Source organism: Microcaecilia unicolor, chromosome 6 (genome assembly GCF_901765095.1).
Source record: "Microcaecilia unicolor chromosome 6, aMicUni1.1, whole genome shotgun sequence".
Taxonomy (NCBI): domain Eukaryota; kingdom Metazoa; phylum Chordata; class Amphibia; order Gymnophiona; family Siphonopidae; genus Microcaecilia; species Microcaecilia unicolor.
The window spans coordinates 256,538,805-256,555,910 of NC_044036.1; the positions used below are offsets into that span (position 1 = coordinate 256,538,805).

A 17,106-nucleotide genomic window follows, 5' to 3' on the forward strand; every position below is an offset into this window, starting at 1 on the left:
GCTGGTAAGATTGTATACGGGAAATGAGCATTGAAGACTGGTATATCTTCCACCCAAAGTAATCCAGGGTTCTAGCTTCTCAGCATGGGGGCACCAAGTAAAAGTCCCTGGAACTCCTGGCTCTTTTGAGAGTGGATTCCATCACCATGGAATTCTGATACAACTGAAACCTATCAAAACCAGGCACACTGTGGAGTCGATACTGGGTGTCAATCTTCTTGGGCATGACAGGGACCGATAGAGGGGACTCACAGTTCCTGACGAGGACTTCCTTGAGTACTTCATGGAGAGGTGCAGTCAAAGCCTCTTTAGGAGGAGTTGTGTAGTACAGGACCTCGAGCATCTTGGCCCTGGGCTCATCCTCCACTTCCAAAGAAATGTAATGGCATCAGCTATTTCCTTTACAAAAGAGGAGAGGTGTGGTAGCCGTGTTAGTCCACTCTTAAAGGTTATCAATAGAAATCAAACAAAATAAAACATGGAAAAGAAAATAAGATGATACCTTTTTTATTGGACATAACTTAATACATTTCTTGATTAGCTTTCGAAGGTTGCCCTTCTTCCTCAGATCGGAAATAAGCAAATAAGGTAGCAGATAGTATATATGAGAGAAACATCAAAGCATTACTTTGACTGTCTGACAGAGTGGGAGGGTGGGGGTATGCATGGAGACATCAAAGCATTTCATTGATATTCTAACAGAATGGGTGTTGGTAGGTGAGAGGAGTGTAATAAACAGAGAAATAAACAGAGAAATACAGCTTTATGTTTACAAAAGATGGAAATGAAAGGCTCTCTGGAGAAGACTTTCTCCTTTCAGGTGAAGGGGAGAGTTCAGAGGGAATCCCATAAGACTTGTCCAAGGAAAAGTACCTGGAATCCTCTGAATGGTACAACACCATAGCGAAGATGACTTAAAAGTAGGCAGACAATGCTTTAGATGGTCTAATGGTTTACTGTAAATCAGACGAGACTCAACACACCTGTGTTTCGGCCAAAGGGGCCTGTGTCAGGAGTCTAACGTAAAAGCATAAATAAATACATGTAGTAAATTTAAAACAAATAGGAGAAAATATTTCTTCACCCAACGCATAATTAAACTCTGGAATTTGTTACCGGAGAACGTAGTGAAGGCGGTTAGCTTGGCAGAGTTTAAAAAGGGGTTGGACGGTTTCCTAAAGAACAAGTCCATAGACCTCTACTAAATAGACTTGGGAAAAATCCACAATTTCGGGAATAACTTGTATAAAATGTTTGTACGTTTGGGTAGCTTGCCAGGTGCCCTTGACCTGGACTGGCCGCTGTCGGGGACAGGATGCTGGGCTCGATGGACCTTTTCCCAGTATGGCATTACTTATGTACTTATGTACTATAAATAAGAACATTTGTGAAAATCAAATTAAGTGAAAATATTAAACAATTTTACATTAAGTAAATAAAGGTAACCACGGTTAAAAAACTACAAAAATTTTAAAAAAACCCTTAAGATTAAGAAACTTTGACACAGTAATCCAGATCAATAATGAGAGTGGAATATGAACATAAAATATATCATGTGTATGTATGTATGTATATATACTGTTGACTTATATAACATATAAAAAAATAGTCACCATTCTTTTAAGTCCAAATAATGAAAGGTATATTTACACCTACAGAGAGGAAACAGAATTAAAAAAAAACAAGGTCACAAAAATATGTATAAATATGTGTACCTCTTGACTTTTACTTGAGAATCCACTTGTAGTAACTAACAAAAAAATAAAATATGAGTCAGAGTAAAATATCATTGGTGACAGTGCAGTGGAATAGTGTGAGGACAGAGAGTTTGTGCTGTCTTAGAGGATAGAGTATGGACATAGCGCTAACATAATGTGTAAGGAGACAGACCTGGCCAATGTCAAGGCCTAAAAGCGGCCTGATGACTACGGAAAAACAAACAAAACTTGAAACTGGGCAATAAAACTAAGGAAAATAAAGGAAGAAAAAGATGGAATTAAAGGGTCAAAAAAAGAAATAGCTGGAAGGCACAAAATTAGCTCTCTAAGACCGAGTGATGTGAGAAGATGATAAGAAAAACACCGTCTCATGTGAAAAAAGAAGAACTGAGGACACTGCGTTCTCACGGTGGGCGGGAAGGCACTCACACATGCTCAGTGGAGCATGTGTTTCGCTCCACAAAGCTATCATTTAGCTATGGTAAATGCTGGACCGGGCAGGTCTGAGTTGTCTGTTCATCCCCTGCCATTGACCAGAAGGAGGAAAATTATAGGAGTCCTAAAAATTGGAGAGATCAACTGGCTGTGCGAGGCAGGTTGCGGCTCCAATAAGTGGCAACTGGGAGATAGTGTGCTATGGGGGGGGGGGGGGGGGTAGAAGAGGGCCCAGCCTGGGAGCAGGAGTCCGGAGCCAAGAAGAGTTCATTCCAGAACCAGGGTGGACCAAAGGTGGGGTCACCGCCGGAGGAGGGTCAGATTGGGGGAGGTCTGAGCCCGCAAAAGTAAGAGAAGTCCAGCCTTTGGAGATAATATCTCTCTACTGGATAGGCATGGACAGGACTCATATTTGGAAAACCTAAATATGAAAGTGCAAAACCACTAAGAGAGAAACTTCACTGGCTTCCACTGAAGGAACGCATTGCGTTCAAGATCTGTAAAATTGTTCATAAAATCATTCATGCAGACGCCCCAATCTACATGCTAAACCTCGTAGACCTACCGCCCAGAAACGCCACAAGATCATCTCGCAAATTTCTTAACCTGCACTACCCCAGCCGCAAAGGACTGAAGTACAAACTGATGCATGCCACTACCTTCTCGTACATGAGCACGCAGTTATGGAATGCATTACCCACTTGAAAGCAATCAATGAAACATCTATCTTTCGAAAATTGCTGAAAACATTCCTCTTCAACAAGGCCTACAATGAGCACCCACAACCTCATTAACTCACCTCACCAACCCTCTCAACTATGAAAGCTTACCTTATACAGCTATCCAATTCACTCTCTCCCTTCTTCCCTTCCTGATCGCTACACACTACTAACTGTATCAGATAACCTGATATGACAATGTCAACAAATCTATGTAAGCCACATTGAGCCTACAAATAGGTGGGGGAATGTGGGATACAAATGCAACAAAATAAATAAATAAATAAAATAAATACCTGTAAATATAACACGTGGAGGGGCATAATCGAACGCGAACGCCCATCTCCATGGGCGTCTATGTCCGAAAACGGGTACATGAAGAAGGGGGACAGACCATATTTTCGAAAAAAATGGGCGTCCATCTTTTGTTTAGAAAATACGGTTTGGACGGACCAAATGCCATGGATTTGGTCCTTTCTGAGCTGGGCGTTTTTTTTTGTTTGTTTTTGCGATAATGGAAAATAAAAACGTCCAGCTCAGAAACATCCTAATCCAAGCCATTTGGTTGTGGAAGGGACAAATGTACAACACTGCCATAGCTCTTAGGGGTGAAGGGGGCAACTACATGTGGGTACAGTGGGTTTCAGGGGCCTCCCCTTTACCACCACAAGTATTACAGGTGGGGGGGGGGGGCTGGGTCTGCCTGCCTGAAGTGCACTTGTTGCTGCTGTATAACCTTGGCACACCAGTTGACACCTGAAGACTAATCTCGCTGAAAACGTCCTTTATTTGAATAAGCACGTTTACTCACAGTTAACTGCAGATCAGAGGTTGTGCCCCACTGGCAACGAGTCTTGCTGGTACTGAGATTAGCAGTAGGTCCGAGCTGGCAGAATGGTGTACAATGCCCTCTTTCAGCAACATTCAAGGTAAGAACTAAGTGCTATAACGTGGCCAACACATGAACAGGATCTAAAACTGGCTAACACAAATGGCCACTACCTCATGGACTACCGGAAACAAAACAGGGCACACTCTGACCCAGTAAGCAGAGGGAAAAGCACCATGGGAGTATAGCCTACCAACTACTAACATCGTGAGCATTTAACACAAGCTAGTGGAATCACGGAGCCCACTACCCTACACCCACCACAATGCATTGCTGATGTGACTCTGCAGTGCCCTTAACAGAAAAGGTGTCACACTCACCCGAGACCCACATCAGAACCAGGGAAAGGCTGTCAGAGGATAGAACACATTCTGCTGTCATGGAAGTGGGTACGGAATTTGAGGCTGGCATACAGGCTGGGAAAAAAAGTTTGTAAAGTGGTTTTTTTTTTGGTGGGAGGGGGTTAGTGACCACTGGGGGAGTCAGGGCAGGTGATCCCCAATTCCCTCCAGTGGTCATCTGGTCAGTTGGGGCACTTTTTTGGGACTTGTTCGTGAAAAAAAAGGGTCCAAAAAAAGTGACCCAAAATTGCTGTAAAAACGCCTTTTTTAAAAATTATCAGCTAAAGACGCCCATCTCTCCTTGGCCGATAACCACGCCCCAGTCCCGCTTTCGCCACGCCGACACGCCCCGTTAACTTTATTCGTTCCTGCGACGGAGTGCAGTTGAAGACGCCCAAAATCGGCTTTCGATTATACCGATTTGGGAGCCCGCGAGAGAAAGATACGTCCATCTCCCAATTTAGGTCAGAATATGGGCGTTTTTCTCTTTCGATTATAAGGTGGCAAGTATCCTGTAAATATAGTTCGGGGAAGAAGTGGAAAATGGAGTTCCCTTTTGGAGTGATAATTTTCCAGTTGCCATTTGCCTGTTGCAAGAGTTCAAATAAAGAGTTTGAATTGTTTAAGACTTTTTTCTGAGTAGTGCCTGGTTTGTGGAAGAGAGAGAACTGAGGGAACCAATCAGCTCTAGAGGATAAAGCATAGCCTCTCAAACTCCCAAATTTCTATTCCGGACCGTTGGCCCACTCCAAAGCTTGACTTCAGGTGAACTGGGAACGATGAGTGAGGTGAAATTTGCCCTGAATGTGAAACTGAACTGAACTATGCTTTGTGGCCCGGGGTCGGAGCTAGCGCACGGGTTCATAGTCACTGTATTAGTCTCATGCAACTTGGTGAAAATGATGAGGGTAAGAAGTTAGTAAAGGGGGTCTTTTACTAAGGCATGCTAGTGTTTTAGCATGCACTATTATTTAGAGTGTGCTAAATGTTAGAGATGTCATGGACATATCTAAAGTTTAGTACACACTAAAAATGCTAGTGCACCTTAGTAAAAGAGGCCCTAAATGCTTTATCAAAAGAGAGAAAAAGGAAACAGATCTAATAACAAGGCTAGTCAAAGAATTCATACAGTGCTCTGTAGAGGTAAGCCACAGGGGAGAAATTCTATAAATGATACCTAAAAAATCAGCATCAAAAAAGTAGGTAGCAGTATTCTTTAAACCGCACCTAAGGTAGGCTCAGTTTATAGAATAGTACTTAAACCCAGGGTTCGTGTCTATATAATACCCAATGTACCTAAATGTAACTCACCTTGAGCTACTACTGAAAAAGTGTGAGGAAAAGCCAAATAAGTTAATTAATTAATTAATTTAGGTGCAGCCATTTGTACCAATCAAAATGTGGTGCAAATGCCGTGCCTATATTTAGGCGCAGAGCTCCCTTATTCTATAATTACATGCATAACTATAAGTCATGCCCCAGATCTCCCCCAATCTGCCTATGGCCCTCCCAATTCCATGCTCCATTTTCTGACTCACACCTAAATTTGTGCACATACATGTTAATTGAATCTAATGAGTGCCAATAATTGCTTGTTAAAAGCCAATTATTGGCACTAATTAGCTCATTATTCAATGAAAATGAACATGCAAATTGGTCATGCGTCCAAATTTGAGCACACAGTTTTTTAGTGCTTTTTATAGAATTAGGAGGAATATGTGTTCCCAGAGATTTACCTCAGCACACACATGGTGGCCAAAAATCACTACAACAATTCAGTTATAATTGTGTCAATGTTTGTCTGTCTTGAGTTTAGCACAATCTGTCTACCAGCCTAGGCAAGTAGTTAACACTGCTGCCCTGTTGAAAAATGCCTCCTTCTCCTGTACTTTTCAAGATCCTTGGGGAGAACATCTCTTAGGAAGAAAATCCATAGCTTCTGCTGCCATGACAATAAGAAAAATTACAAGCAATGAAGTTTTTCATTCTCTTAGGAACCAAAGTTAAACAGAGATCCTACATGTGTGTAGCAGTCCTCTACGAAGAAAAGACTTCAGTAGAAGAAAAGAAACAAATGGGCAAAGGGGAGGCATGAGAAAAGCAAGAGAGGGATATGTGAAAGAGGATCAAGAAATGGTAAGGAGGGAGGTTCTCCCTATGGCCAGCAAGAAAAGAGAACAAAGAAGTAACAAAGAAAGGAGACATATAGGTAGAGAAAACTTAGAGAGACATGGTTCTATTTTTCATGGTACAGCTAGTCACCTCTTTTGTGTAGTTGTCCTGAATCAGGCTGTATAGCGGAGCTACCCTGTTGACCTCTAGTAGCACCGGGGTGGGGCTAAGTTGTTCTTTGCCTGGTCGCCGGCATAAGTGGCATGTTGAAGGGCAGCGACCTTTCTCTTCACAGTGAATTTCAACTCCCAAGATCAGCTGGTCATCAGACAGCATCTGAGCCGTAAGCAGGCCTGAGAGATAGGTGATAAAGGGCATAGACTTCAGCTCTTTCTTGTTCCCCAGTTCAGTTGTTTCTGATTTTGTGAAAGAGAAGGAGAAGACAGGGGAGGAAAAAAAAAAAATAATAATAATAATTAATGTAAATTAGATTTCATTTCTGTATATAAAATTGTTTGATAATATTTTATGAACTCTTATTTAAAGATATGGAGAAATTTATTCATATCTGTCAATTTCCTGTCCTTGAATCCTGCTAGACCATTCCATACTAGTGGGTTATATCCCTTCATGACCAGCAGATAGAAGTAGAGAATCTAAACTGTTCCAGTGACTTCACCAGTATAAGGGCTGGTGCATGCTGGAATCATTCAGTACTGCCTAAGCAATATAGAACTCATAAACACATAAACATTTGAGATTGTGTAGTAGTAGAGTTCCATTCAGTAAATTACTAAAGACATATTTGTTAGAATATGCATGGGGCTGATTTTGTCTGTTTTATTTTGACTATTTATAATTCAGTGCATGTTACTGTTTTATTGTTTCTTTTATTATGTATGTTGATCTGTGATCTGCTTAGTTGTAGGCAGACTAGAAATACAACATAAAACGAAAATACAAGAGAGAGACAGAGCGAAAAAGACTGTGAGGTCTGCTCCTTATGAAGCACTTTGTGAAATAGGAGCTTGCAGTTGAGCATCACCCATTAGTCCAAGACGCAAAAGATAAGTGAAAAAAAAAGTTGAAAAAAAAGTAAAAATAACATTGAGTTCAGAGAGGTTTTTTGAAGACTCATGAGGATGCTTGCCAGGTAGTTTACATTAAAAAAAACCTCATTTTCAAAGTAAACACTGAGCAGCACGATACCGGCTACAAAATATGTAGTCTGGTTAATCGAGCGTCTGAAGTCTTTTTTCCTCCCTTTAAATTTATTCTGGAATTAGAATTAAGACAAACAGTAATAGGTAAATAAATAAATAAATAAATAAACATATATTGTAAGGAGGTTGGAGGGTCTAAGCAGCTCAGGAGGAGGTATGGGGCCAGACTACATTCCCCACAAGGCCCTGAGAGAAGGGATCGGGGTGGTAGGTCCCAAAACCCGGTATGGCCCCCACGAGGAAGGGAGGGGGAAAAGGACTGGAAAGAGCAGCTGCTATGGCAGGCGAGGGCCAGAAGGGGGAGCAGGGATGACAAAGCTCAATACCCTTGGGTTAGAAATCAGTACAAGATTCCTTCCACCTGGGAGGGGGAGGAGGTCTCCAACCAACAGCCTAGCAGAGTTAATGGAGTGCTTGGAGGAAGGAGAGGCTGGAGAGACCAACACACCAGGTTTGGAGGAGCCAGTTGACATGGACTATAATTGTACTTTGGGGCAGAGTTGCAGGGACTGAAGGCAGTGGGTGGTCACAGGAGTCAATTAGCTGTGTTGTGGGCGGTGTACTGCCATTCTGCAACCACCCAAGCGGAAAGACTTTTAAAACTGAAACCCAGGCTGTTGAACTGGGGGAGAACTTGTATTTAAAGGGAAGTTTTTTTCTTGTTGCTTTATTTTGGAAACTGAATGGGACTTTAACCCCCTTGAACTGAGATTTTATGGAGGGAAAATAAACTGTTTGGAACTAAAAGCTGTGTTGTCTGGAAGGACTTTGTTTGTGGACTGCTGAAGGGAGCCTACCACCCCTGAAGGTTTGCTACCGGGATTACAGTTATTACAGTGGCACCGCAGATGGGACTCGATTGAAGCTACCACAGAGCAGCCGGAGTGAAGCTGACAAGGCCAAGGCCACCCTTAGCAAAGCGAAGACCAGCGGTTACCCCAGGTAAGAGGTACCTGAAGGGAGATCAATGCTGGATTGAAGTGTGAAGCTAAGGGGGGAACACAGGTCATGCAAGGGAACCCAGGCGGGGTCGTGTAAAAGGGGAGTGGTGGGAGAAGAGCAGTACAAATTAGTAATTAGAAAAAAAAAAAAGTGGTATCGCACTTGGTGTTTTTGGTTTTCTTTTCAGGGTATTCCAGACTGGCAGGATGGAGCAGAAAGAAATGCTTCACTGGATGGCTGCGCAGTTTCAGAAGCAGCAGGAGGGGGCTCAACAGGCCTTCCAGCAAGTGGTGGAAGCCGCCAAGGAACAGCATGTACCTCTGCTCCAGGCAGTGCAAGGTCAGATACAAGCCATAGGGAGCCTGTTGGATAAAGTTGCAGCCCCGGGTACAGTGGCCGGTTTACCCCTGGGGGTAGGAACTCCTCCGTTTGGACCCTTTTCTTTGGGACGAATGGGGGAGGGTGATGATGTGGATGACTTTATTGCTACATTTGAGAGGATCGCAAGGGCAGTGCAATGGCCGAAAGAACAGTGGACTGTTCGACTGGCAGGAAGCCTAGCTGGGGAAGCTCTGGCTGCATACCGGGCCATGCCTGCGGACAGCTCCATGGATTATGAGCAGGAAGTGGCGGCCATCAAAAATAGATTAGGTCTTACTAGAGACCATTATAGAAGACTTTTTAGGGAGACTACTATGGGGAGGGAAGTGAGGCCCCGGGCTTTTGCCCAGAGACTGAAAGACTTAGCCTATAAATGGCTGGAGCCGCAACAGAAGACTGCAGAACAGGTGGTGAAGGAGATTATAGTGGAACAGTTTTTGTTTGCCATACCCACCCCAGTGCGCGAGTGGCTCATTAAGCAAAGGGTGCGCTCATTGGAAGGGGTGATTCATGGAGCTGAACTGTATTTTGAGGCAGGAAGACGTCCTACTAACCCCTTCCTCCCTAGTAGCCAAGAGGGTATGGGTCAAGGTGGAAGTACTCATGCCAATACGGGGACTGGTGGGAAGAGGGAGGAGGATCGTAGGGACCCGGGTCCCAGTTCAGGGGGAAGAAGGTGTTTTAGATGTGGGAAGCCTGGCCACATGCTGAAGGAGTGTAGGGAAAAACTAGGGTTTGCGGGACATATGGGAACAGACCCCGAGGATTTCTTCTTACTGGAGGTTCAGGTGGGAGGGGTGAAAGTTAAGGCCCTGTTAGACTCGGGGGCCAATCAGTCGATGATGTCCCGGGTCTTGTGGAATAAGATCCAGAGCACCGCCATGGGGGAAGAGGGTGGACAGTATGTAGGAATGATTCAGATTAGGTGCATACATGGGTCTTCAACCGCCTACCCTGTGTTCAGGATCCAACTAGGGAGCCCTCTGGGGAGAGGGTGGCTTAATGTGGCGATCCTGCCAAAACTGCCTTTTGACCTCATTTTGGGGAGGGAGTGGGAGCTGTTTGTATGGGGGTTGAAAGGGGTCACAGGGTGGGTGACTACTCGGGCTCAGAAGGCTCGGGGTGGGTCACAGGATAGGGGGGAGGATTCGGTAGGGCAGCTCTTCCCTTTCCATGAGGAGATAATGGGAGAACCGGGTAAAGGGAGGAAGTCGGAGAGGCATAGCCGGGCTAGGGCCCTAAGGAGGTTGGGGGAAGGAGAGGCTATGCTCTGGAGGCCACAAGAGGTGGTGGAGAGATTTCCCGCTTTTGGCCAGGAGCAGAGAGATGACCCGGTATTAAAAAGGGCCTGGGAACAAGTGGAAGGGGGGCCTTCAGGCGGGTTTCCACGGTTTCGGGTGGTGGAGGGATTGTTGTACCGGGAAATACAGGATCCGGTGGGGGGACCGGTGCGAGGCCAGCTGGTAATTCCCAGGGTCTTTAGGAGCCTTATTCTAAGAGGGGCCCATGATCATCCTTTGGCAAGGCATAAGGGCTCCCAGAGTACGTTGAAACAGGTGCTGGAGCGTTTTTATTGGCCTGGTGTACATAGGGAAGTCCAGAATTATTGCCAAAGTTGCCCCTCCTGTCAGCGGTTGGTGGACCGATACCCTCCCAGGGCACCTATGGTACCATTGCCTATTATTGGGGAACCTATGAGAAGTATGGCTATGGACATTGTGGGACCCCTCATCAGAACACCTAGGGGTTTTGCATACATTTTAGTAGTCATGGATAGAGCCACTAGGTTTTCCTGGGCCTTCCCAATGAGAAATATACGAGCTACGGGTATAGCAACCAAATTGGTCAAGCTTTTCTGTGAAGTGGGATTTCCACGAGAAATGCTTACGGATCAGGGGTCCAATTTCAAATCTAGACAGTTAAGAGAACTGTGGGAAGCTTTTAACATACGCCACATTACCACCGCTGCCTACCATCCCCAGAAAAGCGGGATGGTAGAGCGATTTAATAAAACCCTTAAGCAGATGCTGACGAAAGGCTTGAAAGAGAAATATGAGGATTGGGACCAGTTGTTACCCTATGCTTTATATGCATGTAGGGAGAATATTCAAGCATCCCTAGGGGTATCCCCCTTTGAATTGGTCTTTGGCCGATTGCCGCAGGGCATTCTGGACATAATTCAGGAGGCATGGGTAGAGAAAGAGGAAGAGCCCAGGGAGGTTAGTACATACCTGAGGGAGTTAAGAGCAAGGATTCAGAGGGTCATGGCATTTGCGCAGGACACCCTGGGGCAAAGCCAAGAGAGCCAGAAAGGGTATTATGACCGGGGCACAAAAGTAAGGAAATTTCAGGTGGGTGATAAAGTGCTCGTCATGGTGGCCTCAGACCCCCATAAGTTTACTTCTCAGTGGAAGGGACCCTGCGTGGTAACAGCCAGAGTAGGCCCATGGACATATCGGGTAAGGCATGCGAAAGGTAGGATTCAGACCTACCATGTAAATATATTGAAACTGTGGATAGAGAGAGAAGGGTTTGTGGCGGTCCCTGAAGAGGAGTTGGGTCCTCAACTAAGTGATGTACAGGAGGGGGGGGAAACCTGTTATTGGTGAGTCTCTATCCCATGGGCAGAGGCAACGGGTAAGGGAAATGATAGAGGAGTTTCAGGATGTTATCAATCCCCTACCTGGGGAAACCCATTTGGTGGCCCATGATATCATCACCGAGCCTGGTAGGATTGTAAGGCAGAGGCCCCATAGAACACCCGAATTTAAGAAGAAGGAAATTATAAGGCAGGTACAGGAAATGATGGACTTTGGTATCATAGAGGAATCAGTTAGTCCCTGGTCCAGTCCAGTGGTGTTGGTACCAAAGAGTGATGGGTCTCAGAGGTTTTGTATAGATTTCCGAAGGGTGAATGCCATATCCCGGTTTGATGCTTATCCCATGCCCCGGATAGATGACTTACTGGACAAACTGGGGCGTGCTCAGTATTTAACTACCGTAGATCTTACGAAAGGGTATTGGCAAGTGCCGCTGACAGAAGAGGCTAAGCCCAAAACAGCCTTTGGCACCCCTATAGGGTTATTCCAATTTAGACGAATGCCATTTGGGTTAAATGGGGCGGCAGCGTGCTGCCAACGATTGGCTGATCAGTTGCTGAGGTGGCATTCGGACTACGCTGCCGCGTATATGGATGATATTGTCATTTTTAGCTCAGATTGGGAGTCCCATTTGCCCAAAGTCAAAGCTGTGCTAGAATCCCTCAGGCGAGCGGGCCTAATAGTGAACCCAAAGAAGTGCGTGTTTGCTAGTGAAGAGGTAAAATACTTGGGATACATTGTGGGAGGGGGAGTTATCAAACCCCTAAGGGATAAAGTGCAGGGAGTGCGTGATTTTCTGCTGCCCCTCACCAAAAAACAATTGAGGGGGGTTTTGGGGCTGATAGGATATTATCACAGATTCATTCCTAGATTTGCGGAGAGGTCAAGCACCCTTTCTGACATGCTGAGGAAAAGGTGCCCTAATGTCCTAAAGTGGACAGAAGCAGGTCGTGGGGAGTTCCAAATGTTGAAAGATCTCCTGTGTCAGGAACCGGTCTTAAAAGGAATAGATTTTGAGAAGCCCTTCCTGTTACAAACAGACGTCTCAGAGACGGGCTTGGGGGCTGTGTTATCCCAAGAGTTTGAAGGGGAGGAGCACCCTGTCCTTTTTCTGAGTAGGAAACTGCACCCGGCAGAGCAGCATTACGCTGTTATAGAGAAGGAGTGTTTGGCTATAAAGTGGGCTATAGAAACTCTGAAATACTATCTGCAGGGCAATCCTTTTGTTTGATTACTGACCACGCACCTCTGAAATGGCTCCAACAAATGCAGGGGCAGAATGCCAGGCTCACCCGCTGGTATTTAGTGTTACAAGCTTTTTCCTTTGAAATACAGCATAGGGCGGGAAAGCTTCACGGGAACGCTGATGCCCTGTCCCGAATTGCGAACTCCCCAGCAAGTAGCCTGGAGGAAGCAGGGAGTCGCAATTATTTGAAGGGGGGGTGTGTGTAAGGAGGTTGGAGGGTCTAAGCAGCTCAGGAGGAGGTATGGGGCCAGACTACATTCCCCACAAGGCCCTGAGAGAAAGGATCGGGGCGGTGGGTCCCAAAACCCGGTATGGCCCCCACGAGGAAGGGAGGGGGAAAAGGACTGTAAAGAGCAGCTGCTATGGCAGGCGAGGGCCAGAAGGGGGAGCAGGGATGACAAAGCTCAATACCCTTGGGTTAGAAATCAGTACAAGATTCCTTCCACCTGGGAGGGGGAGGAGGTCTCCAACCAACAGCCTAGCAGAGAAGCAGAGTTAATGGAGTGCTTGGAGGAAGGAGAGGCTGGAGAGACCAACACACCAGGTTTGGAGGAGCCAGTTGACATGGACTGTAATTGTACTTTGGGGCAGCGTTGCAGGGACTGAAGGCAGTGGGTGGTCACAGGAGTCAATTAGCTGTGTTGTGGGCGGTGTACTGCCATTCTGCAACCACCCAAGCGGAAAGACTTTTAAAACTGAAATCTTAGGAGGGGAAGTGTGGTAGGTGCATAAATGGCTTAGGCTGAAAAGACCAGAGGTATATCCAGTGACAATCCTAGGTCGGCTGCCACCCGGGGTGGATCGCCGATGCTCAATGCATCTATATTTTAGGACAATAAAAAAGAGAATGTTCAAGGGAAAAATGCACAAAAACAAGCCATTGGGATGTATGGGTAGCTAGCACTCTTACTAGACTGGCCATACAGACATCCCAGCAGAGCAATAGGACATCCTAAGGTGCACTGCTGTGGACTTCACATTAAGGTCTAAGGTACACATCTCACTATTACTCCCTTATATTGTATGGTTAGCCCTCCAAAACCCACCAAACACCTATTGTACCCAACTGTACACCACTACAGTAGCCCTTATACCTACAGTTGTCACCTATATGTAGGTACAATAGGTATTCAGTGTTTTGGCGGAGCAGTTGGGGGGGAAGAGGGGGTGGTGGTTGGGAGGCGAGGATAGGGGAGGGCAGACTTATACGGTCTGTACCAGAGCCGGTGATGGGAGGCGGGACTGGTGGTTGGGAGGCGGGAAATACTGCTGGGCAGACTTATATGGTCTGTGCCCTGAAAAGGACAGGTACAAATTCAAGGTAAGGTATACACATATGAGTTTGTCATGGGCAGACTGGATGGACCATGCAGGTCTTTATCTGCCGTCATCTACTATGTTACTATGGTTACTATGTAAGTGTAACAGTTAGAGTGGGATATGGGTCTGGTCCCCTTCTCTACAGTCCACTGCACTGACCACTAGGCTACTCCTGGGATCTACTTGTTGCTCTAATAAGAATAGCCCTCATATCTGAAGCTGTCATAGAGCCTGATATATACTATCTTAGGGGGCTGAGAGGGTGTCCATGACCACTGGGGGAGTAAGGGGGGGTTATGCTTTCATCCCTCCAGTGGACATTTAGGGCATCTTTTGGTCACTTGGTCGTAGTTGAAATAGGTCTAGCCAAAAATGCCTTAATTTTGGTTCTAGACATTTTTATTTTGATCCAATATTGCAGGAAAATGTCTGTCTTTTGCTGCCGCCCAGTGGCATAGCTACTGGTGAGCCTGGGCCCACCCACTTTGACCTCCAGCCCACCCAGCACCAGCAACAGTGCACTCCATAGGTTCCCAGAATATAAGTCTTGGGGCAGGAGCATAGTCATGGATGGGCCTGGGCCCACACTCTTTGAGCTCCAACCTACTCAGCACCAGCATCAGTATACACCATAGGCGCCCAGAATATAAGGCTCGGGGAGGCAGCTTTTCCCACCGAGTGCTGCTTCACTAGTATTTCCCGCACCCTCAGCCAGCATGTTCCCTCCCTCGCTTACTGTCACTATATTCCATCCTTCCATCCTCCACAAATTCCATCCTATCCTGGTTAATCAAGCTCTTACATAATCTTTTTTCATTTATAATTTGAATACCTTTCACAAAGCACTATCTTCTTTCTGGCCAATCTCCTATTACAGCAAAAACAAAAAAGGAGGTGAAACCCTCACGAAACCGTGGAATATAAAACAAAAAGTGAGGAGAATGGTTGAGGATACCAACACTTGTATATTTTATTTAAAAATGAAAAATAAAAAATAACACCGTACATAAAAATGACCCGACACGGCCGTGTTTCGGCCAAAAGGCCTGCCTCAGGGGTCTTTACAACCTTGGTAGATGTAACTCGGAAGTTGTACTCCAAGGGAACTCCTCTCTTCAAAAAGGGATTTATAAAATATATAATAAAAGGCAAAACGGACTTGTAATACTCCTCTCCGAAGAGATGTCTACAATTGCAAAATATGTTTCAACATATTTCGCAATTGTAGACATCTCTTCGGAGAGGAGTTCCTTTTTGAAGAGAGGAGTTCCCTTGGAGTACAACTTCCGAGTTACATCTACCAAGGTTGTAAAGACCCCTGAGGCAGGCCTTTTGGCCGAAACACGGCCGTGTCGGGTCATTTTTATGTACGGTGTTATTTTTTATTTTTCATTTTTAAATAAAATATACAAGTATTGGTATCCTCAACCATTCTCCTCACTTTTTGTTTTATATTTTACAATCTCCTATTACATCCATTTCCCTCTAACAAATGTTGCATCCCAGGATAACCACTACATAAGTTATATCTGTTCATATCAAGTCAGTGTTATAGCATTATATGATGTATTGCACAATCTGTTTATTAATCTAAACATGTTTACCATTTTACTAATTGTTATGTAAGCCACACTGAACCTGAGTTCCTCTCGGGTTAATGTGGGATATAAATGTCATAAATAAATAAAATGATAAATTTACCATATGTTGTAAGGCAAGTTTTTTATTCTGAAGCTGGAGTCAGAGTCGGTACATCCTCACTGACTCTGACTCCAGCCAAAATTGCTTCCAACTCCGACTCTGACTCCACAGCCCTGGTGCAAAACCCAAACGGTTGAGCAGACAAAAAGCATGCAAAGACAAAAAGACAGAAGAAATATAAAAGGTTAGCTTGGACTTTCTGCAGTAGCGTTAGAGAATGTGGGAGGTGTTCTGGCATAAAAAACATAAGTGCCAGTACACAAAAAAATTCTATTGCACCCAAGTTGCATACACGTGCACCTGCACATGTGCTGGAATGCTACTCTGTGCCTAAATATTGGGATCACAAAAATGTTATGCATAGATAGCATTGCAGTATATGTACAGATATGTGCACATGCATCTCTCCTCTGTTAATTAGAGCTCATTGGCTACCTATTCAAGCTAAAATAATGTTTAAACTTTGTACAATGGCATTTAAAATATTGTATAGTTTTTCACCATAATATACTCTGGTAACCTGCTCTTCTGCTGAAATGCTGGCGAAGTTACAGGACCCTATGATATTACATCACCCATCATTGAAAGGTGTTAAGTACCTAAATATTTTAAAATCATCTTTTATTTATATGTTAGTGAGTATTTGGACCGGTCTACCAAAGGATCTCTGGGCCCCTTTTACCAAGATGCGGCCAAAAGGGGCCTGTGCTGGCGTCAGTGTGTGTTTTTTATAAGTGCCAAGACCTCCTTTTACCGCAGCAAGTAAAAGGTAGGTCTTGCTTTTCTGCAGGAAATGGCCATGCAGCAAGTAAAGTACTTCCCGCACGGCCATTTCGGGGAGAAACCCTTACTGTCACCCATTGAGGTGGCGGTAAGGGCTCCCATGCTAACCTGGGTAAACACCGGCACTATAAGAATAAATACATTTTTGTAGCGCTGGATATGACGGCGCGCTGGGGATGGGAAGTATCGCCAGGTTGCTGTGGTAGCCCGGCAGTACTTCCTTTTTAGCGAGTGGTAAACCCGCACTGGGCTTACCGTCACTTTGTAAACGGGACCCTTACATGTTTAGCTATCTGAGTTCTAGGGAACGACTAAAAACATGGCTATTTAAAACAGCATCTTAGTTAAATTGCTTGGGTTTTACTTTATCTACTAGGTTCCACGATATTATAATTCTCTGGACTATCCCCAGTTTTCTTTGTGCCTTTGTAATCCGCGTTGAACTTGTTAGGTATACACGAAATATCTCTATATATAAAAGGCACCACCAACGTTCTATGAAGCCTCCAGCCGGAAGTGTGAAGGGGAAGAGATATCCGTTTTCCCCATGAATGTCTGCCCCACCCTCGCTCTCTCTGTAACACAAACAGTGAAGGAAAACACAGCAAAGCAGGAAATCAAATCGCTCTCTCTGTAACAGTGAAGGACTGAGGGGGGAGGGGAGAGAGGGCAGAGGGCAGGGACACACTCCCACAT

At 45.1% G+C, this 17,106-nt stretch overlaps 1 protein-coding gene and 1 long non-coding RNA gene across 3 annotated transcripts in view; one reads left to right on the forward strand and one right to left on the reverse strand.

Annotated features, from left to right (window-relative positions):
• Positions 1 to 17,106, reverse strand: part of ASTN2 (astrotactin 2) — a 1,362,231-nt gene that overhangs the window by 521,135 nt on the left and 823,990 nt on the right. Inside the window, exon 1 of one of the 2 annotated variants that reach the window (XM_030207207.1) lies at positions 6,365 to 6,592. In XM_030207207.1, coding sequence (XP_030063067.1) covers positions 6,365 to 6,592 — 228 coding nt within the window. Of the gene's footprint in view, positions 1 to 6,364; positions 6,631 to 17,106 lie in introns of those variants that run through there. The other variant, XM_030207206.1, reaches the window with a different exon arrangement.
• LOC115472784 overlaps positions 1 to 17,106 on the forward strand; it is a 477,801-nt gene that overhangs the window by 385,102 nt on the left and 75,593 nt on the right. The gene's annotated exons all lie outside the window — the stretch shown is intronic.